At 38.3% G+C, this 20,373-nt stretch overlaps 1 protein-coding gene across 1 annotated transcript in view; it reads right to left on the reverse strand.

Annotated features, from left to right (window-relative positions):
* The window catches only part of syt6a (synaptotagmin VIa), a 52,356-nt gene that overhangs the window by 5,771 nt on the left and 26,212 nt on the right, over positions 1–20,373 (reverse strand). The window contains exons 2-3 of the mRNA XM_054609644.1: positions 6,107–6,497; positions 4,547–5,105 (exon numbers count right to left, since the gene is read on the reverse strand). Coding sequence (XP_054465619.1) covers positions 4,547–5,105; positions 6,107–6,497 — 950 coding nt within the window. The remainder of the gene's footprint in view (positions 1–4,546; positions 5,106–6,106; positions 6,498–20,373) is intronic.

Raw genomic sequence — 20,373 nt, forward strand, 5'->3', positions numbered from 1 at the left:
AGCTAGAAGGCAGCTGGAGAGCCAATGTTGCATCACAGGGAACAAGTTGGCAGTGGTATTTAAGAGTGAAGGCCACACTAGCATTTAAAAGGGCCAAAGTGACATTTGAGGGTGCGTTAACATGCAATCTAATGCGTTGCAGCTGAGCATCTAATTAGCTGTCTAGCCGTCAAACTGAATGTAGTGGTGAACCGGTCCCAGGTGGATGTTGGTTTGGTCGCTCGTTCAGTAAGCAAAGGTGCAGGACAAGAATTGTGTGTTATTTTTCAGAGTCTGTGCCTCTTGTCTTGTGTAGCAGGCTGCTGTCTGGCTCAGTGTGACTGCAACCGTCTGCTCTGCCTATTATAGAACACTGATGTTACTGCTCTATGCAGGATTTTATTGGCTGTATCGAAATAAACTTCCATCTAATGCTTAACTAGGTGGCACCATTATGAAACCAAAAAAATATGAAAGTGAATTTTCTCCCATAGGTGTCAGATTTTTTGCTCTAGTAGACAAACAGATGCAATTTAATTTTGGTTTTTTGATCATTCTTGATCCATAGCTTTTGCACAGAAAAGAGACTGTTCTTCTAACTTGCATTTCTTGAAGACTTAATTGTAAAATTGTAAGAAGGAATATGAATCAGAAATAATCCTAATTAAAACAGATAATCCCCTCTGAGTGTTTCCTTTAAAACCTTATGCACCTGTGAGCGAGAAACTAAATCAAAGTCAAAGGTGCCACAGGTCTTACCATCAGCATTAGAGAGCAATTTGAGTAAGAAGAGGAATCTGAACAACTGGGCTTTACTTAAAGTCCTTGAGGTTATTTAGCTGTCTCCTTGAAAGAAATCGGTTTAACTCTGAAATCTACTCTTTTGCCAGAGAAGTGGATTTCTTCAACAGAAAATAAAACAAAAACAGAGAGGAAATCAAATTTACAGCTCAGCACTTTAACATAATGTAACCCACAGAATCAATGAGTGAATGAGTCCAAGAATATATATTTTTTGAGAATTAAATCAACAAGTTCCCTCATGTAAGAATGTTTTGTGTACTCTAAATTACTTTTGAGAAAGGCACAACCTGCATACTAAAATATTAGCTCGGACAGTACTGTATGAGTCCCTACTGAGCTGATGATAGTCCTGTTATCTGCCTCAAGTGAGTTCTTAGCCCCATGCTATAAACAGTATTAAGGTCGAACAGACCCTCTAATCACTATGAATGAGCTTGGCAAGAACTCGACTGATTGGCAAATTCCAACACGCCAGTCTGAGCTCTGCAGTCTTCCCCACACATACGAGCTGCAATTTGGCTTTCTCTGCTGTGGAAGTGAGGGATTGTTTGAAGGGTGTGAAGGTTCAGCCATAATGTGAGAGCGCGGCAGAAATGTCAAGTGTTGTAGAAGTGACACATTGATTGTCCTTGTGGAAACATCGGCTGTTTTGGTGCCCGTCCGAATCATCTGTTCTTGCATTTATCATATTTTAGCCACGCTAATATTCAATATTTATAATTATACATTACATAAAAACAATTTAGACAAACATTGATGGTCCAAAGAGGATGCCCATTCACTTTTCCTCATAGCGCCTCACTTATCCAGATCTTACTATCTTACAAATGGATTGGCTCTAAATTTGTGGGTACAAGATGATGTATCCTAATGATTCTAGTGATGCCATGAGTTTCACTCTTGCGCCAAAATGAGGTTGACATTTTGGGGTATTAGTTGGATATCTTGAAGTCTATTGAATAGCTTGCCTTGAAATTTGAACCACCATCAGGTCAAACTTATTTTTGTTCAAAACGGCACATAAAGTTTCGTGCAAGATAGCAAATGTAGGGATTTTTACACACCAAGACGGTAAACATTAATCTTCCAAGCATCAAGATGTTAGCACTGTGACATAAGCATTTAGCTGCTAGCAGGGCTGTAGATTTGCTAGCAGTCAATTACATATAGGTCACTGACTGTACTTGCGTTTTCATTGCTTTATTTATTATACAATATGAACGCCTCTTACAAAGAATAATTATGTGTTGTTGGTCTACATGGTAAATAATCCCCTCCATTCATGCCACTGTTTAGCATGTTGAAACCTTCCCCAAATTAATTTATTCAGATCTAACATGCATGAGAAATCTGAAGTCAATAAGTAAACTGCTGTTTTGTTGTAATACCAAATCGGTGGTATTGATGATAATCTCTCCTTGATCTATGAACTGAGAAAAGCTGCTTGTTCTTTTCATTCACCATCCCTCCCTCTGCTAAATATTCGATTCTTTTCCACTCCCTGAGAGTTAACGGTGTTTATAAAGCCGCATCTTTGTCTTCCACAAGACTTCCATTACACTCCAATGAATGTTTGTTTTTTGGTTTCTACTGAACTCAGCCATCTGTGCATCTTTTATGTTTCAAATCTTGAATTTAATGTGAGCAAGGGATTTTGTCATAAAATCATTTGGTGGTTCAATAAAGTTTGTGTGCCAAGGAGAGGGCCGCCTGCTTTTCTGCCTCCTAAGCAATAATGTTGATATTATTGAGCAACCCTTGAACAAGCTCAAGTTCAACAACTGGAGGAGGGGGCGCTCTCAGATTAAAGAGCTCTGTGGAGGTGATAAAGTGATAAGGGCTGCAAGGTGCTTAACGTGGTGTCACAGAGAACACTTTGTTTCTGAAAATGGCCGCTGGACATCATTAAGAAAGCCAAAATAATTGCATAAGTGAGCTGTGAGTCAGAAATATCCTTTCGTGTTTGTGATGTTAATACCTCGAGAGTTCAGCCAATACAGACATTTTTAATATCTGTATTTAAATAAGTGACTGTTTTGTTTTGTAGAATAAAACGATGGAAGTATGTATATGATTTTTAATAATGCACTTACTGTTACTACACATTACAGGGCTGTTGCCCTTTTATTGACGTCAATGCACCCCCACCTCTCAGAAAATGTTGGTCAGACAAGTAGTAGTCTCTAAATCTTTTTTTTTTATTGTTAGAATTTGATGTTATAAATTAATTGTTAAATAACATTTTCTTGAAATTGTTATTCCCTCATGTAGATGCTGAAATGCTGCATCATAACAGGAAAATTCTGGGCATATGCAGTTCATTCAGTTGTTGGCCTTAAGTAGTGAAAATGTCTTATCTCCAAGTGCACTTGCTATTATGATCCATCTGCAACAGCGCAAGATACAAAAGGGCTAGTTTGAATAGAATGTAGATAGGGGTTGTGTTGATCAATAGATACACTCTCAGCCAGTCCCAACTATGGTGTCATTGATCTGAAGCAGTTGGACTGTTCAGAGTAAAGCACGACAACAAACAGCTCAACAAATGTCATTAAACTAACACCACTTTCCTTTTTTTTTTTTTGGCTAGCTGGTAGCTTTCTGGAGCTACTGTTGGACTGAGATCCTGCACCTATCACTAGTATTTTGCTGAGAACTGTCAAGCTGACTACCTTCAGATTTTCTGTTTGGACAAACCACAGATAACAAAACTTGAACAAGAAGTCTTTGACGAACACCGCTTGGGTTAACCACTCCAGACCTGTGCGTAAGCCAGCTGCTGATGCCAACATAAGGTAAGCCTCAAACAAGCCACTACCAGCCAGCCTATAGTTTTCCTGCCTTTTGTCATTACTACTCTTCTTTCACACACATTCTATGTCAGAAAGTCTCAGTAGCCTAGAGACTAACAAAGAGCTAATTGCTAGTCTGTTTTAATAACACAAAATAATTCCTTTGAGCCAGAAACAGACCTAGTTCTGAGAAGTCTATCCTCAACACAATGTCTAAGACCCAATTTCCACCAAAAACTCGCATTGTACTGGCGTATTAGAATAAACATGAAAAATAACACACAGAGGTACAAATTGAATTTCAAATTACGAAAAATACCAAACTGTCGAAACGCTATTTGCAATGGCCCCATGCAAAAACTGGAATCATTCTATAAAATACCACAAGTTTTAATTGTAGAATGTACATTTCCACCAGGTCGCCAAAGCTTGGCAAACGCTCCTTTATGCCACGTTTACTCGCACTGCACGTTTTAATCGCAACTTTTATGCACAAACTGTACAGATGAATTGACTGGCCATAAAGTACAGCGCATACAAAACATAAGCACCGTACCTACTGACGCTATTGTCCTGTGACATCCAAGATAAAGTTTATTCAAACAAGACAGCCATGTCTTAAACAAAGTGGACTAAAAAGAGAGAACGGCTGCATTACCTTGTGCAATTCTACTATGAATGAAAAGTTGCAGAAAATTCATTTTTAAATCTCAGGACTCTTGTTCATTGCATTTCAAGAACTAATCTGCTAATATTAAAGAAATTTCCAGAACATTTCCATTGGACATGACCGCAGTGTGCTCATAAGTTGCTTTGACCCATGTTGAAAATATAACTCCCATAGATTGTAATGCATACAGTGAACTTATACCCACCAGTCTATGATGGATAAATTCAATATAAATGCCTCTATGCAATCAATCATTTGATACTGAATCAAGAAGGAACAGGAAATGGCAAAAGATTCTTACAGTGGTGGCATATTGGATTTCCCTCCATATGTTCGTCTCCCTGGAGAGGTCCGATGTCTCAAACAAGTTTTCCAGCACCACCTCACCGATCATATCATGCCTTGAAAACCGGTCAAAGTCAAAGACGCTCATATGGAGTTTCCTGATCGCCAGCTCTTCATAAGGCACAGGAAACTGGAAGCTCTCATTGAATGAGGGGTTGAGCGTCTTCCGGTGTACGCGAGTCTGGAACTTCTTGCGGTCGGGCAGCAGGTAGACCTTCACGTAAGGGTCAGAGGTGCCACATAAGTCCTTGGCAGGTAGGTCTGCTGCCCTGAGGATGTTGACTATGAGGGCCTCGTTTTCGTAGTCGTACTTGAGAGAGAAGTTAATCTTGCCACAGTTTTTGCTGCTGCCGTTCTTGGATGAATCCTCTGATTCCAGGGCCTTCTGTTGGTAGAGCTCTGGCTGAATGCGGCCGATGCTGGTTGACTTTTCATCGTCAACCATGTAGTCATTTCCCAGGTCTAGACTGCCTACCTGCATCTGCCTCGGCAGGTGTCTTTTGAATGAATTGTGCCTGCAAGGACAGAAAAGACAGGAAGAAAGAAAGGGGGAGTGATTGTCAGGGAATGACTTGTGGGAGGTTTTGAAGAGCTGTAGTGCAGACGAGCAGGAAAACACTAAACTTTGAGGATTTGAATTCAAGGGAGAGAGGTTTTGAATGCAAATGCGCAGACACTTATATTGTTTTCTTTCAAATAAATGAAAAAAAAATTCCTGGAAAACTAGCGTACTATTCTCATGCAACTGTCAGTGTCGTTATATGCTTAGAATACCAATTGAGAATATATCTGATTTGCATCAGACACTGTTAAATTGTGCTTTTATTTGCTTTGCAATGGGATTGTCTGGTCTGTTGTATGAGGATTGGGGAAAAAACAATTCAAGGTTTAGGTTAAAAAAAAAGGAATTTAAGTCAAGATAAAACTGCCCTAAATGTATGAAATAAAAACAAGAGCAAAATGAGGACCAAGGGGTGACGGGTGCTTTAATGTGTCAGGACCCTAAATGGATTTTTTTCTGCTTTATTCGAAGAACAAATAAATGTGCTTTTTAAAGTCTAGCTGCATAATTAGCAGAATGGACTCCTGATGTCCACTTATAAGCATGGTGAAAACATGCAGTTCTGCTAGTATTATTACAGCAAAAAAAAAATGTTCTCACCTCTCCCCTATTAATTATCATGAAGAAACCATCACATATAATTAGCCTTACCATTATGACTTACAAAGCGATGCCTCTGAGGCAACAAAATCTACACTATTTATTATAATGATCTTTTTCGATACCAAATTGCTTAGATATAAAATTTCTAAGTTCATTAATGGTGCATTAAATGTATTTTGTGCCTGCTTACTTAAAGTGTACTAGCAGTGAGTATTTTTTAATGGACCTTTAATACCACATGACTGTGTGTCCTAAACTCTGCCCATGTGTGCATGCATGCATGCTTGTTTGTATCCTTAAGCATATTTACACACAAATAACCACAGTCTTAAATGCATGTATATGACTAACCGAGTGGAGGAAGCCGGCTCAGTGGTTTGCCTCTGCATGCGTTGCGTGCGGCGGAGGAAGTGCTCCCTCATGGAGAGCTGCACATCGGTGGGTATGTCAGGAGATGTACGGCTTATCTTTACTGCTGCCTCAAGGAAACCCATTGAATCCATGGGGTCCTTCACCTTCTCTGTCGCCATGGTGATCGGTGGCTGCTGGGGGCTGGGCAGAAGGGGAGGCGTCTGGAACCGGCAGTCCTCTGGGTCACAGGCCGGGGTGAGGGATGGACTGGGGAAACGGGCCTTAGTTCGCCAAGGCACACAGCACAGCTTCCAAGAGATGAGTGTAAGAAGGCCCAGCAGAGCCAGGCCGCAGACCACAAACACACAGAGGAGGAGGCCAAAAGAAGCGCCTGGTGGCGAGCCACGGGAACCCGAAACAGAGGATCACACAATATGGACAAACAGATGGTGAATACAAGGGTGAGATAGGAGAGAAAGAGAGAAAGTGTCTTTTAGGACATGAATCTTCTGGTGCTATACCGGTGTTTTTTATATAGGACTGAGGACAGCAAGTATACTGGGAGATGAGTTTCATAAATATTTAAGTAACCTCCATTAGTCTTCAGTTCAGCCTAGGGATAAGGAAAGTATATTTATGTAAACAGAATTAAAATTTGACTATGCACTCATGCACACAGATGCATGCAAAGATGATTTTCTATGACATTAGAGGTAAAAGTAATTATAGTCTTCCAAATACTAAAACAAAAACCAGATAATCGATTTTGATTTAGCCAAAAAATACACAGGAATGGAACCAAGGTGTCAGGCACCTTCTCTTGTGAATTTATTTTACCATGAAACAGATAAAAGGAAGCGGCCACAGTCAAACTCATTTATTTTCCAGCATTTTCAATATGCTTCCTGGGGAAAAAGCAGCATTCAAAGACCTGGAGATTTACCAAGAATGCTGACAAGCACTTTTCACAGGGACCGAAGGGGAAAAGACCATATACACAAAACATCCAGTCCCGTATCTCTGAGTTTTGCATTTTGGGAAAACTGCCAGGTCACACCTTTCTTAATTTAAAGTCATTGTATTTCTCCACCTGATACTACGCTTTCCAACTGGGATTCAAATCTATTCTCTTACATTTTTCTGGAATATTTAATTTCCATGCACCCTGATTGCTCAAATTTATCTACAATAACTCACACGGAGTGTCTCTGTGGCCTTTCAGAGGATCCCTCAACTCCCGTCTGCACAGAACACTCCAGAGATAGCAGGAAGCTGCTTGAAGACAACTTGAAATGAGCTCTTTTCTAATATTTACTCGATCCAACCTTTCCTCATTTTAGCAAAATAAAAGCAGTGACAAGCGCTCTAACCTGCAGATGGAGTTAGGTTTGTAATGAATACATGTGAAAACCAGCTAACAAGTATTATAATTCTCCACTAATAAAGCAATTGTTACCAAAAGGTTTAATTTGGGTTTACAATATTAATAGTTTATATAATCAAAGATCGATACTTGCTGCAGTGTATAAAATATTGTCAAACAAAATATGTCGATACTACGTATCAGTATCAACAATCTAATAATGTCATATATAATAAAATACATTTAAAAGTTTTTCTGCACAACAGGTACTTTTATTTTGTACACTTTCAGTAAATTTTGTTAATACTAGGATTTTAAATGCATTAAACATTGTTGGAGTGGTTTTTGTACTGAAGTATAGGATATCCATCACTGGGCATCAAATTTTAAGTATTCATTATGCAGCAGAATTGCTCTGCTAGTTCAACTAATACAATTATTAGCAAAAAGTACAATATTTGCCTGAAATGTAGTGAAAGAGAAGTACAAGAATAATTCTCCCTCTGGTTTTTCATGTCAAATCGTCTAAAAATTCAAAATAACTCACTGGCAATATTAGTTGTCGGACAAACTTTTACTGCTTTTGTCTCTAAATTATATTTCATTAACATATTAAAGAAAGACTATCATTTATCACCTTTTCCCACACAAATGTAGAGCTTTGATGTTAAAAATTCCAACTAAATCGAGTGGCCACCAAGAAGAATTTATAGCTTAGCCAAGCGGTGGACAGGATTTCATATCTGGAGGATTTATGCCTGAGGAGGATTTCTCAGCTGTCCACAGCACTGGCCTCTCCATGTCATCTGAAATTTCACACAGCTCCCCACAAAGCTTCTTCTTGACTGATATGTCGCTCGCAGAGTCTTCATCTGCCGTCACGGCAAATTGAAGCAGATCCTGCGCTGTGGTACTAAAATACGAATGCCCGCGGTGACAATCTTTCGCTACAAAATCCGTTGACAGGCCAGAAACGTGTATTCGAGTATGTGACTTTGGCTTGTTTGACTTTTTACACTGCAGCGTTGAAGTGAAGAATCCACTAAAGCAGGGAGTTTTCTAAGTTTGACACTAGGGGGTCCCCCCATATCAATTCTTTGTCTTACTTCTATTTAGTAGATTACCATGCTATAACTTTTGGAATCCTAATACTTTGGGGGATGGACACCGAAGTATAATGTTGCAATGAAATCAGTGAGTTATGCTTTGGGCAACATTGTTTTAACCAATATTCTCTATTTGTTCACAATTTGGCTAATTGGCAACATTAAAAGTATGCAGAATTAGCTATTAGCAGTTTCTGTTTGTAATCTAACCATGAATATACAGAAAACTATCACTTAATTATTTTAATACTCAAGGAAAAAAGCTGTTTAAAACGTGAGGATTCTCAGGCTAGTAGATCTCCAATTACCAGGAGAGTATCTGCTATTATTCCTAATCAGATTTATGGATGTTTATTGGCATAATAATTGGGATAATGACGTCCATAAAAAGCGTATATCACGTTGAATGTAAAATTATGTGTATTCTGCTGTGTATTCAAATTTGACTGAGTTATGACTCAGAGAAACAGTGCAAATTTTAACGTAAATTGCAGCAAGCGTTTCACAGCATCTGCTGAAGCGCCAACTGCTGATGTGTTGGTAAACAGGCCAAATCGGTAGGCCAAACTACAGCAGCACACTTGCTGTTGTTTTTAGAAAATCGGCATGCACCTGTCTCTTTCACCTCAAGCAGTACTTGTGCGTGAAGTGAACCTCGCCGTCTTAAAACCTCTACCCCAAAGTAGCACTAAAATTTGTATGAGCAGACTTGCAGATATGATGACCGGGAGATATGAGATAAAAGTGTAAAAAGAAGTATAAACTGTGATTTGTATTTCTACCTTATGAGGGTTTCTACAATAATAACAGCTGCTGTTATCAGTCTAGTTTGGTGTGATAAGGTTAATGAGTTAACTCCAGCACTGCGATGCCTACAGCACAGTAAGTCATTTCTACCATAAAGACTACAAAAATAGAAGTGTTAATTTCGCAATCCTTTTCTTAGCGTCTAGTGTTGAGATGGCGATGCAGAACTAATAATGCAGAGACAGTGAGTCGGAAACAAAGGGTGATTGAGAAGCCATTGTTCTTCCTCTCCAGACAGATGGGTAATGGAGCAGAGCTGTGTGAACATATTACTCCCTCTGGATCTGACAGCGTGAGACTAGACTGACCTCGGGGTTTAGCACACTATTAATGATCACACCCACGCCATGAAGAAGTGTGGACTACCACTATCCTGCAGTCAATCAAAAGGGTATTTTTGGTTCCTTTCATGTTGAAAAACCCCTTTCACGATCAATTCTTTGGAGGCTGACTTAAGCTCACCATAAAGCCCCTCCAGGTGGGTTTTAGGGCCAGGTGCAAAGGGCAAGCAAGTGAGGCATCGCTGTGTGAAAGACGGGTTTCAATTTTATAAAAATAAAAACGTTAAGGTATTGACCTCTGAGCTTGGTGACTTGCCTGGATGCAGTGACAGCTCCAATGCTTTCAAAATGTTGTGGCACGCTTACCCTTTCCCACAACCGCATCCAGTCTGCAGCAAGCAACCGGTGGCTGTACTCTCCCCACTGCCACTTTGTAGGTTTCAGTCGGATTTCTGTTTGATTCAGTTAAGAAGCTGCTTATTCATGCTGCTAGTCTCACCACAACAGGCCTTGGCTAGACATTATCACTTGTTTCTCAGGGTGCGCAAATTGAATCAAGGTTGGTTTTGAAGTCGAGTCGAAGAGCAAAGTGAAGCCTGGTGACTTTTCTTTTTTTTTCTTTGTCACGTGCTGTTAAATCAAACCTGGTTTCCATAGTAACTAGTTCATTAGAGATAATATGCACTCTCTGTTATGAATTGATTTATCTTAGGCAGGAAAAGTCCATTCCACTGACGATGGTAGAAACGGGTCATAGAGACGTCAAAATGCTGTTTGTGTTGAGTTTACCACAAACACACACTTTGTAGGCTTTAATGCTCTTAAATTGGAGGAAGTGGTTTTATTGTCATCTGTACAGAAATTATTAGGGTGGAGGATTATTTTATTTGTCGTTTTTGTCAATTTTTAGTGTACAGTTGACTGTTCACTCCTAAAGTCAAGTCACTTTACTTATATTGCTCATTTAAAAACAAGGAGTTGACCTAAGGTGCTTTCCAGTTGTACAAAATTAGAGAAAATTGAATAATGTAATAAAATAAAACAATAATATAGAGATACAATAGATGGGAGGTTAAGAGATTTAGAAATAAAAACAACTGAACAAAACGGAAGAGGATATTAGAAAAAAGTTAAAAGGGGCTTGACAAAACCCATGGGGCATCCTCAGACTGAACTAAAAGCAAGCAACAAAAAGATGGGTTTATAACTTGATTTTAAAATTGTCAATGGTGGAACTGAACTTAATGCGAGACAGGAGGCTATTCCTGAGCCTGTGAGCAGCAACAGAAAAAGCTTGGTCATCTTTGCTTTCGAGTTATGAGTGAGGGACTGAGAGGAGTTGTTGTGATGATGACCTGAGCTACCATTGCGGCAAATAAATAGCAAGATTTTAAATCAATTCTGTTTCTGTCTCTTAACCAATGCAGGCGAGCAAGAACAGGAGTGTGTGTAGTCTTTTTTCTTTGTTCCAGTTAACAGTCTAGCAGCTGCATTATATACCATTTGGAGTTGTTAGAGGGTGGTATGTGTCAACCCCATATACAGGGAATTACAGTAATCAAGCCAGGAGGTGATAAAAGCATAGACAGCTTTTTCCAGGTCCTGAGTCTAAGCTGATAAAAGCTGCCCTTTACAACACAACAGACTTTTGTGTTGAAAATCAATTCGGTGTCCAAGAAGACACAAAGATTTTTAACTTAATTTAGCAAATTTGCAGTCAGGGGCCAAATATGTTGGGCTGTTGACAGAGCTAGGAGGGCCACACATTACTACTTCAGTTTTGTTTTCATTTAGTTGAATGAAGATTTGTAGTTATTTATGGCTTGTGTCCATGTGGTGGGTTTTTTTCTGAGCACCAGCATCTCTTTTCAATTGTTCCCAAGGAGGAGAGAAAATCCATCCGCCTAGAGAAACAGTGCCGCACCCAGTGTCTTTTTACTGAGTGCTCACACACCATCATAACAAAGACTGGAAAGCCCATTTGTGGGAACAAATTAGCTTGAAACAATAAAAAGTGTATTGGTGACAGAGTTTTCTACCAACTCACATGCTATCAGTGTTAGCATTAGCTTTTGCTAGGTAGCCTAAGCTGACAGTCGTCTTTTCAGCTGACAAAGTGGTCATCGGCTAGAAAGGAGTTGGCTGCTTTTATATATTACTATTGTCTGAAAGACAGTTTTTGTTTCAAAAATTACATTAAACTTTAATGGTAATTCTGCAACTATTGTTGTTTTAAACTAAATATGTGTGATCAAGGCCAGAATTCTTGTGCTGAATGAACCATTATTATTTCCATACAGTCCCTAACGACCTCTCAATGATCAATAGTAATAAAATGTCTTCTGTGGCATGGACAGTTTGCTTCGTCTACCTTAAGGCCAATGTCTTAGGTTTGTGGTTAGTACTGGTGCTGTCTGTGCCCTGTAGCCCACAATTACTCATGCTGTCTGCTTGTCACACATGACATCCGATATTTCTACAGGGAAAGAAAAGAGCTGCCAAAAACATGCCACAAAATGGGGGCGACCAACAATTTCTGAAAAGAAAGTTAAGAGTACTTTCTATGATTTTCATTCCTTATGACATTACAATTTTTTAACATATTAACATCTTCCCAAAGCACACATAGATATGCTTTTTACTTACAGCACATTTTGCAACGGTGGTAACGGATAAATTGCAAATGTGAAAGTAATTTCAGTCTTAAACATTTAAGGGTAAGAGGATCATGTGCAGCTGACTTATTAATGGTTAAAATCTCCAGAGAAAATTAAACTGGCTCTGGAAAAGTACACTTTAGACAACGAGCAATGACATTTCATGAAATTGGAAAAAAGTATTGACTTTGCACAACTGCCTTCAGCACAAAGCAGGCTTTGTAGTTTACGGCAATCTCATTAAATTGTAAATGTTTCCCGAACACACTTGTTTCAAAGCTGTCAGTAGCGTACTGCCTTCTTTCCCTAAGGGGGATATAATGCGCTCTAATCTTGATGTGGGTACCTCAGCCATTTTTGGATTTCTGTATTCCTTGGTGTCTTTTTCAGAGCAATCAGAAAATCCCATAATCCTCCAGATCCCCAAATCCTAAAGCCCCACCACATTCGAAGAGGAGTTTAGACAGCAGCAGATCAGCCGGAGGTGGGAAGAAGAATTTGAGGCCATGGAGAAATAAATTACACTTTTACACCACACCACAGTGGGGAAATGATGTTATATTTATTGAGGATTTCTCTAAATTAGTCTCAAAAGCCTGTTTAAGTAATCATTCTGACTCAGAATAATTAGGAATGAATTACTCATTATTGATTGCTTTAATTTAAAATCCATCTGTGTGTAGAAAAAAGGGAATGTAAACAAGTTTAATGATTGAAATAACTGGTTGAGTAAACACTGGAAGTAGCAGGGGTGAATAACAATGTTTCTTCCAGTTTACTGAAAGTTGTATTTCATTGCAGAGTAAACTTCCACTCAGAGTACCCAATTGTGTTGGCAATAAAGATAAAAGAGACAGAACCGTTTAAAGACACAGCAGATAACTTTTTTTCTGTGAACTCAGCAGCCTTAGGTGAAGAAACCAGCTATTGGGTACTAAGTCAAATGCAACAGTGTAGACAAAAGATCTGGGGATGCACCTTTTCTTGCCCATATTTATCCGCTCAATCATTCAGTCTGGTTGACAGCTCCTACCTGCGAGGCCAAGATATACTGTCAAGTGGAAATATGTTCCAAAAAATACATGTCTTTTAGAGCAGGTTGGGGTTGTGCTAACTTTTTTGCAAAAATGTGCGACAGAGATATCTCTTCCAGAAAGCTGTCATGTTGAAAATGTTCAAACTCAGTGACAGCTGAGGGATGGAGGCACCAAGAAGGACAGATTTTGTTGCTGTAATGCAAAGTAATAACCATATTCAACTTTACTCAACCCAATTAATTAAAATATTTAGGAAATAGATTGCTCCAGGAATGAGTGGTAAAAACCCGTAAATGAGTTAGCATTTGTACACTTCCTGTTCCTGTCCTCCTTTGTTTTTTTGTTTTTTTTGGTTAGATGTCTGAAATAAGTTATGTGATGGTTTAACATTTTATTCTACGATATAAAATGCGTCATTAGGTACCCCTCTCTAGAATTTTAAAGCTTTTACGTGTCTTAAAATTGGTGGTTGCTAAAAAGTGGCTGAATGAGACTTCAATATGCCGTCAAGCCGACTACTCTGCCTTTACAGCCTTGTTTTGTATATTCACATCCATGTGACTGTGGTGTAATTTGTTAATAGCCAATAAATGATGCAATGCTTAACCCTACTACATACAGAAACATGTTCCGCGTTTTACATCTATATTTTTGATGACATTAGTTACGCAGTATTCTTTATTATGTATCTCTTTTCTGAAGACTTTTTTTAGTCTTAAAAATAAATAATTCCTAGTAAAGGACATCAGCACAATATTAGTTTTAAACTAACCAGAATCAAATGTGAAGATCGTCATTCTGACTGCCTTATAACGGCATTTTTCTTATCACCCTAAAGGCGCACATATTCTGTTCCTTGTGTTCCCACTGTCTCACTACATAATGACCATATGAGTTTGCTAATGGACCTAAGAGGGTTCATACAATGTGCCAAGGCTCACACTCAATAATCCACCAAGGAGACACTTTCAGAAAGCTGTTATCTGCTCCACAAGTGTGAAGTTAATCGAAGTGCATTCTCTCCTACCCTTGAAGTTTGAATAATAAACTCACTTTTTTGGATTTGGGCCAAATCCAATTTTCTGTAGTGTCAAATTTGATTTGATTGCTGTGTTCTGCGGCCACAGGGGAGCATACCGAGGAGCTGTGATTGTTGAGTTCAGTCCAGTATTAGCATCTGGTCCTATCACACAATTAACCTGCTTGTTGACCAGGAGTCCCTATCTCTGTCGCACAGCTTTCAGCCACCCAGGTTGCCTTTACTCATGGGGGCTGTTTGCAGAGAGCAAATGTTGAAATAGATTGCAGAGCTCTGGAGGCCTGCTCAAGAGAAAATAAACATTAAAAAATAGAAAGATTAGGAGCTGTAGATGTTCTGCAGTTAACCTTACTTATGAGAGATGTACTGCAAACTCAATCCATTACTCATTAAGACTGAGGCAAACCCTCAAATTGATCATTGATTTCCTACATTATGGCGCTAAATTAAACCATCTATCTCAAAGTTATTTTTTTAATGTTTAAAAACGTACTTACCGATGGCATTTACCAGCATTTAAAAAATCAATCATCTGCAGCACCATCTGATAGATGAAAATGTGATTTATTGCAAAACAAATAAACCGAATTGAAAACATTCAGTGGTAAATATGCGCAATATTTTCAAATAAACACACTTAAATATAATATATTACACTATCAATAAATCCTTTGAGGATCCTTTGTTTCCTTGGACACCAAGCAAATTAAAATTTAAAAGTCATCTACAATAGATTTCAAAAGCAGCAAACTACATGCTAAAACTTAAAATAACTCAAACTACAACTAAATTATTAAGGTTTACCATATTCTGTAAAATAGTATTTGGCATCAGTAATCAGTAATAAATCACAGATTAAAATAGTTTACAAGATTTAGAATTATTGTTAATTTAGAAAAAAGACGTTAAGTTGAACTCTGCATGTGCTTCATAAGACGTATAAATTAGTATTTCAAGCTGTGCTGAAGCAGATTTTGATCAAAAACATCTTATGTCTCTTCTGCACATGAGATGTTTTAGATCTGTCTTGTTTACCCAAATTAAAAAAGCATCAGCAATGTGACCGGTGGGAAATCTACTTCTCAGTCCTCAGCAGGTAAAAAAACTGAATTGAACTTGCAGATTTATAAACTGACTACTCAACAACAAGAACACAACTGCTGTCCAGGGCATGTGTGGTTAGGGTTATAATTAAGGTTATAATAATTAAATGAATGTATTGTCTTCCTCTGTGCCCTAATGCTCCATTGCTGTCCATAACTATTATTAAAATAAATTGCTATTAAATGAGCCACACTGTAAAGTGTCTTACACAAATAGTTCCCGCTAAATTACTAGGACAAACTCCGCTTATGATCACATTTCATTCAGAAACATTTCCGTCTTGCGTCTTTACTCACATAGCATGTCAATGTCTCTTTATAATTTTCAAGAACGTGGTGGGTGAGAAGCTGTTTATGTCATGTGAGAATGTTCTTGTAATATATGTAATATTCAAGTGTGTGAGATAAGTCAAATCCTTTGCGAAAGCATTGGTGTAAATGCTTAACAGTAAACGTCAAGGAATTAAATATGTCATCAGTGGAGTCTTGTGATTATCTTCCTCGCTCCACGTGAAAGCGTCTTTCGTCAGATGAATGTAACTCTTTACATGCTTGCATTTGCTGCTTTCATTCACAACACAGCCGTACCGGCATTTTCCATAAAATGCCAATAGGTATTGAGCAGGAATTTGGCGGCACAGATTGTCCCTGAATATCATTTCCTGCTCCCATTCACACATGACTCCATGCAGGAAATGTTCCTGAACATTTCAGGGATTGGCTGCATGTGCGAAAGGGACATGTTGGAAATACTTATTAGAGTATGTATATTAATCCATTGCTGAAATTAGTTCCCCGGAAATAAACTATTTACTTCTGTTTTACTAAAGTTATCTTAAAAACTACAGTGCCCAGCTGTAACAGGAGATTACTGAGCATTTTTCGAAACAGTAACTATATATATATATATATATATATATATCTTATCTTTGATAGACAGTAAAAAGACCCATTATATGAAGCACGTTTGTATATAAGAAAATTATGTTATAAAAGATTTAAAGTACAGGCTGGTATTCAATAGTTAAAACTTTTTACATTTAGGAACATTTCAAGTCATAGCTTGTTGACAATCAGATATACTGTAGGTGTAATGTTACTTACGGCTCTATGCAGACATTACAGGACATTTACAGAAAGATACTTTATCAAACACAACTATAATATAAACTATAATATAAAATGTACCATGTGAGCACTTGAATCGTCTAAATAGAATTCAATCATGAGATGCAGAATTGTCTTATATGGACCTAATTCCTATAGGTGATAGTGGCTCAAACAAACACATCTGTTGAGCTTCATCCTTCCCTGGAGCATTACGTTGGGTTTAGACACAGCACCTTGAGACACCTCTCCATTGCTCTTGCTATCCTCAGCAGCCCTAATATGCCATTGCCCCAGACGCCTGACAAGTGGTGCTACTGCATCCTGCCTGATCCATCATCCTCCACAGCCTTGTCTCATCGTCCCCTCATCATTCTGTAGCTAATGAATTTTTACTGTACAGAGAGCTATAAATATTATATCCAATATGAAGTCGTATGATTTGTTTTATATGAGATTTGGAGGAAAAGAATATCATAAAGCAGGCGGAGTTAGAATCTCTATAATACAAGAACTCATGAGACCAGCGGAGCAGGTGGACTGCATGATGCTATCAAATAATACAGGCTGAAAATGTCCGACTTTACAAGGGTGGAGAACTTTTTATCGATTTGGCCCACTGCTTCCTGCATGCCACTATATGGATGTTTTAATTTCCAGAGGCATCACAATAAAATGGCAGCAATCTGGCAGCAATCTGGCCCCTTGTAAAAATAGCTTAAGCTCATTTTCAGTCTCAGTAATTTCCATCACCAGGGACTTTAAATGGGTGTGCTACATCCATTACAGACAGAAGTTATGAGCGCCCGGGATTGCTCGATGAAAGCTTTTGCTCTACTCGAAATGCTCCATTGCTCTGAAATATTGCATTGTTAATCATGAGAAATAAACATGACGAGCAGCCGCCCTTTCATGTGCATAAAGAAGTTTGAGTGATGTGAAGGGAGTGGGAAGGCGCTATAGCTTCTTAATGTCTCTGATTAGGTTAAGGGGAAATATGTGGGAGAAACATAATTGAAATGGTAATATGTTTTGGCACGTTCTTAAGAGCCTATTAAAATGTTTGATTGTATACTAGAAGCTGTGGGAGCAATGGATATTTAATATAGTTTGTTTAGAAGACTGAATGAGGCAATAAGTATGTCTACATTACATTATACAAATATATATTTTTTTATTGTTGTTGTTGGTAAGAGTAGAATTAGTATTTTAAAGACATTTTAGGAAATATATCTTGGTGCAACTATTTCCAGTCTTTATGTAAAGCGATGCTAATCATCTGTAGCTCCATGTTTAGAAGAAGAAGTAAACATACGTTCGACCTAGCAAAATGTTTCACTTTTTTTTGTACAGATTAATTAACATGAAAGAACATGTTATTTAGTGAGCTTTAGAGGTGCTGCCCCCCCCTCCCCCAGTTCACAGTCTTTATTCTAAGCTAAAATTAATCTCTCCTGGCTCGTACAAACGAGTGACTCCTCATCTAATTCTTGGATTCTTAGCGAGAAAGCTAATATGCTCATTTCCCAAAATGTCAAACTTTAACCTCTGTCTTCATATTAAGTTTCATCAATCTATCTCAAGTTTAATTTTTAACGACACATCAAATTATGTAACGTAAACCCCTCATGCAGTTAAAAAAAATGCAGCCACATCAGATTTCTTTGTGGAGGCAGGCCCTTGGTTTGACCTGACCTTCGGCCTCTGGGCCTCGAAATATGGCGGCAAACAACCAGTCAGCATGAGGAAATGATGCATCCATCGCTCTGACTCCGTTAAATCAACCCAGGCCTGACATTTGGCTGACCTCATGATGCATTATAGTTCAGCTGGTAATATGAAAAATGGCAAGCAGAAGGCGTTTTATTAAGAGCGGAGCGTTATCAGGCTGAAAGGAACCCCAGCACTGCTCAACAACTTGCGGGGCTTTAGCTGCTAAATCCACTCATGTCTCCTCTCGGTAGTTTCATTGATGTTTATCAAGAGCCATCAGATCTTGATAAAGGATTTTTGATGGTGCAGATTGAGCTCAGATGCTTTCTACATTGTATATGTAGTAGTGTCAAGTATATATTTTAAAACAGAAACAAGAGTACTACTCTACATTTACAGAGAAGCCATAAATGAATCATTGATTCATCCTGTTCCCCACATTTTCAGTTTTATGTTTAATTTAGCCCCCAAACAAAAACCCTTTCAAACTCTTTTTCTATGAAGGCAAATCACTGTCAAAATCCACGAGAACAAATAAGATCAAGGTCCCACGTGTGCAACTCAAACAGCAGGCAAATTAGTTTGCAAACGCTTTCACGTTTCTAAGCGCAGAATATCTCTGCTTGCGTATGCAAAATTTGAATCCCCACAAGGAGAAAACCGCACCCTGAGACGAGGAGCGTCCCCTGGGGCACGACTTCTATAACTGCTCTCCTGCTCGCAAAGTTTTCACCTGCTCCTAGACCTCTACACACCCGGGGTGGATCTCAGTTGTGATCGCTCATTTTGACGTTGATTTGCCTTCATATCTTTCTCTCTTGTAAATAAATCTTGGATGCAACCTCCAACGCTGAAACTGTAACTCATATCGACTTTTTGTTTGGAAGAAACGTATACTCTTCTGTACACCGGACAAAAACAGAGTGAAAGAGTGCCTTTAGGGTGTTTTGGTTTTATTTCTGCTGGTGGTATTTTGGGGAAGAGATCACAGTGTTCAACAACAACAACAGGTTGTGATGAAAGCTTTGTTTTATAGCTGCAACGTGACTTAAAGTAAGAGGCGTTGCCTAAAGCTTTATGTAATTTAGGCTTTTAAGCTTGCTGCCACTCATGACTGCCTCGAATGTCATGATCATTTTATGTATTTTATTTATTTTCTTGCAAGATAGAAAGTGTTATTATGCTTTTCATCAATAGAGTAGCTATATGACAATTATTCTCATTGCTTATAGGGATGGGGTTTGATAGCAATTTTATTGAATCTGAATCCATAATCAACACGTTTTTTAGGTAGTTTGTTTGTTTGTAAATGACAACATCTTTAGAGCTCAGAGATTAGTATAGATTTTTTGATAATTGATTAAAGTTTGTGTCATTTTTCAAGTAAAAATGCCAAACATTCTGTAGTTTAATTAGTTTATTTGTTGTGGTCAAGGACCCTCCTATGGGTCACAGGATAAATCTGAGGGGTTAACGAGATGCATAATGGGATAAGATATAAAAACAGAGTTACACAGAACAGAATTCGTATTGCAAATTGTTGCATTTCTTTTTATTTTTTATTAGAAATAAGACAATATTACATGTTTAAAGGTTCCAATTCTTGACTTCAACAATGAAGCATCACTGCTTTATAGTAAAATGTAACAAGCCTAAAGGTTGGTGAAACACTATCTTATATGATAGTAAACTGAAAATCTTATGGTTCAGGAGTGTTGGTCAGACCAAACGAGTAATTTCATGGCATAATCTTAAGCATTTTTTAAGCATTTCATTTTGTCTAATGGGGTACTTTATCATTTTGCATATATCAACTAAATTAATCACAGATTTTTCTGCATGCACGACGCAGTTAACATTGTGTGAAGGCAAAATGAAAAAGTGTAACACTGGAGGTAGTCTCTGGAGGAGCACTGGTCCCTTCTCAAGTTATCTGCAACAATTTCATTCTAAACCATTATGTACAGTTAATATAATATATAAATATAAGCAGGAGACTTGTGGTTTCCCCCAACCTGTTGAGAGTTTTCTTTGGTGAAGTGTCTACACTTAAG

This window comes from Anoplopoma fimbria, chromosome 12 (assembly GCF_027596085.1).
Source record: "Anoplopoma fimbria isolate UVic2021 breed Golden Eagle Sablefish chromosome 12, Afim_UVic_2022, whole genome shotgun sequence".
NCBI lineage: Eukaryota > Metazoa > Chordata > Actinopteri > Perciformes > Anoplopomatidae > Anoplopoma > Anoplopoma fimbria.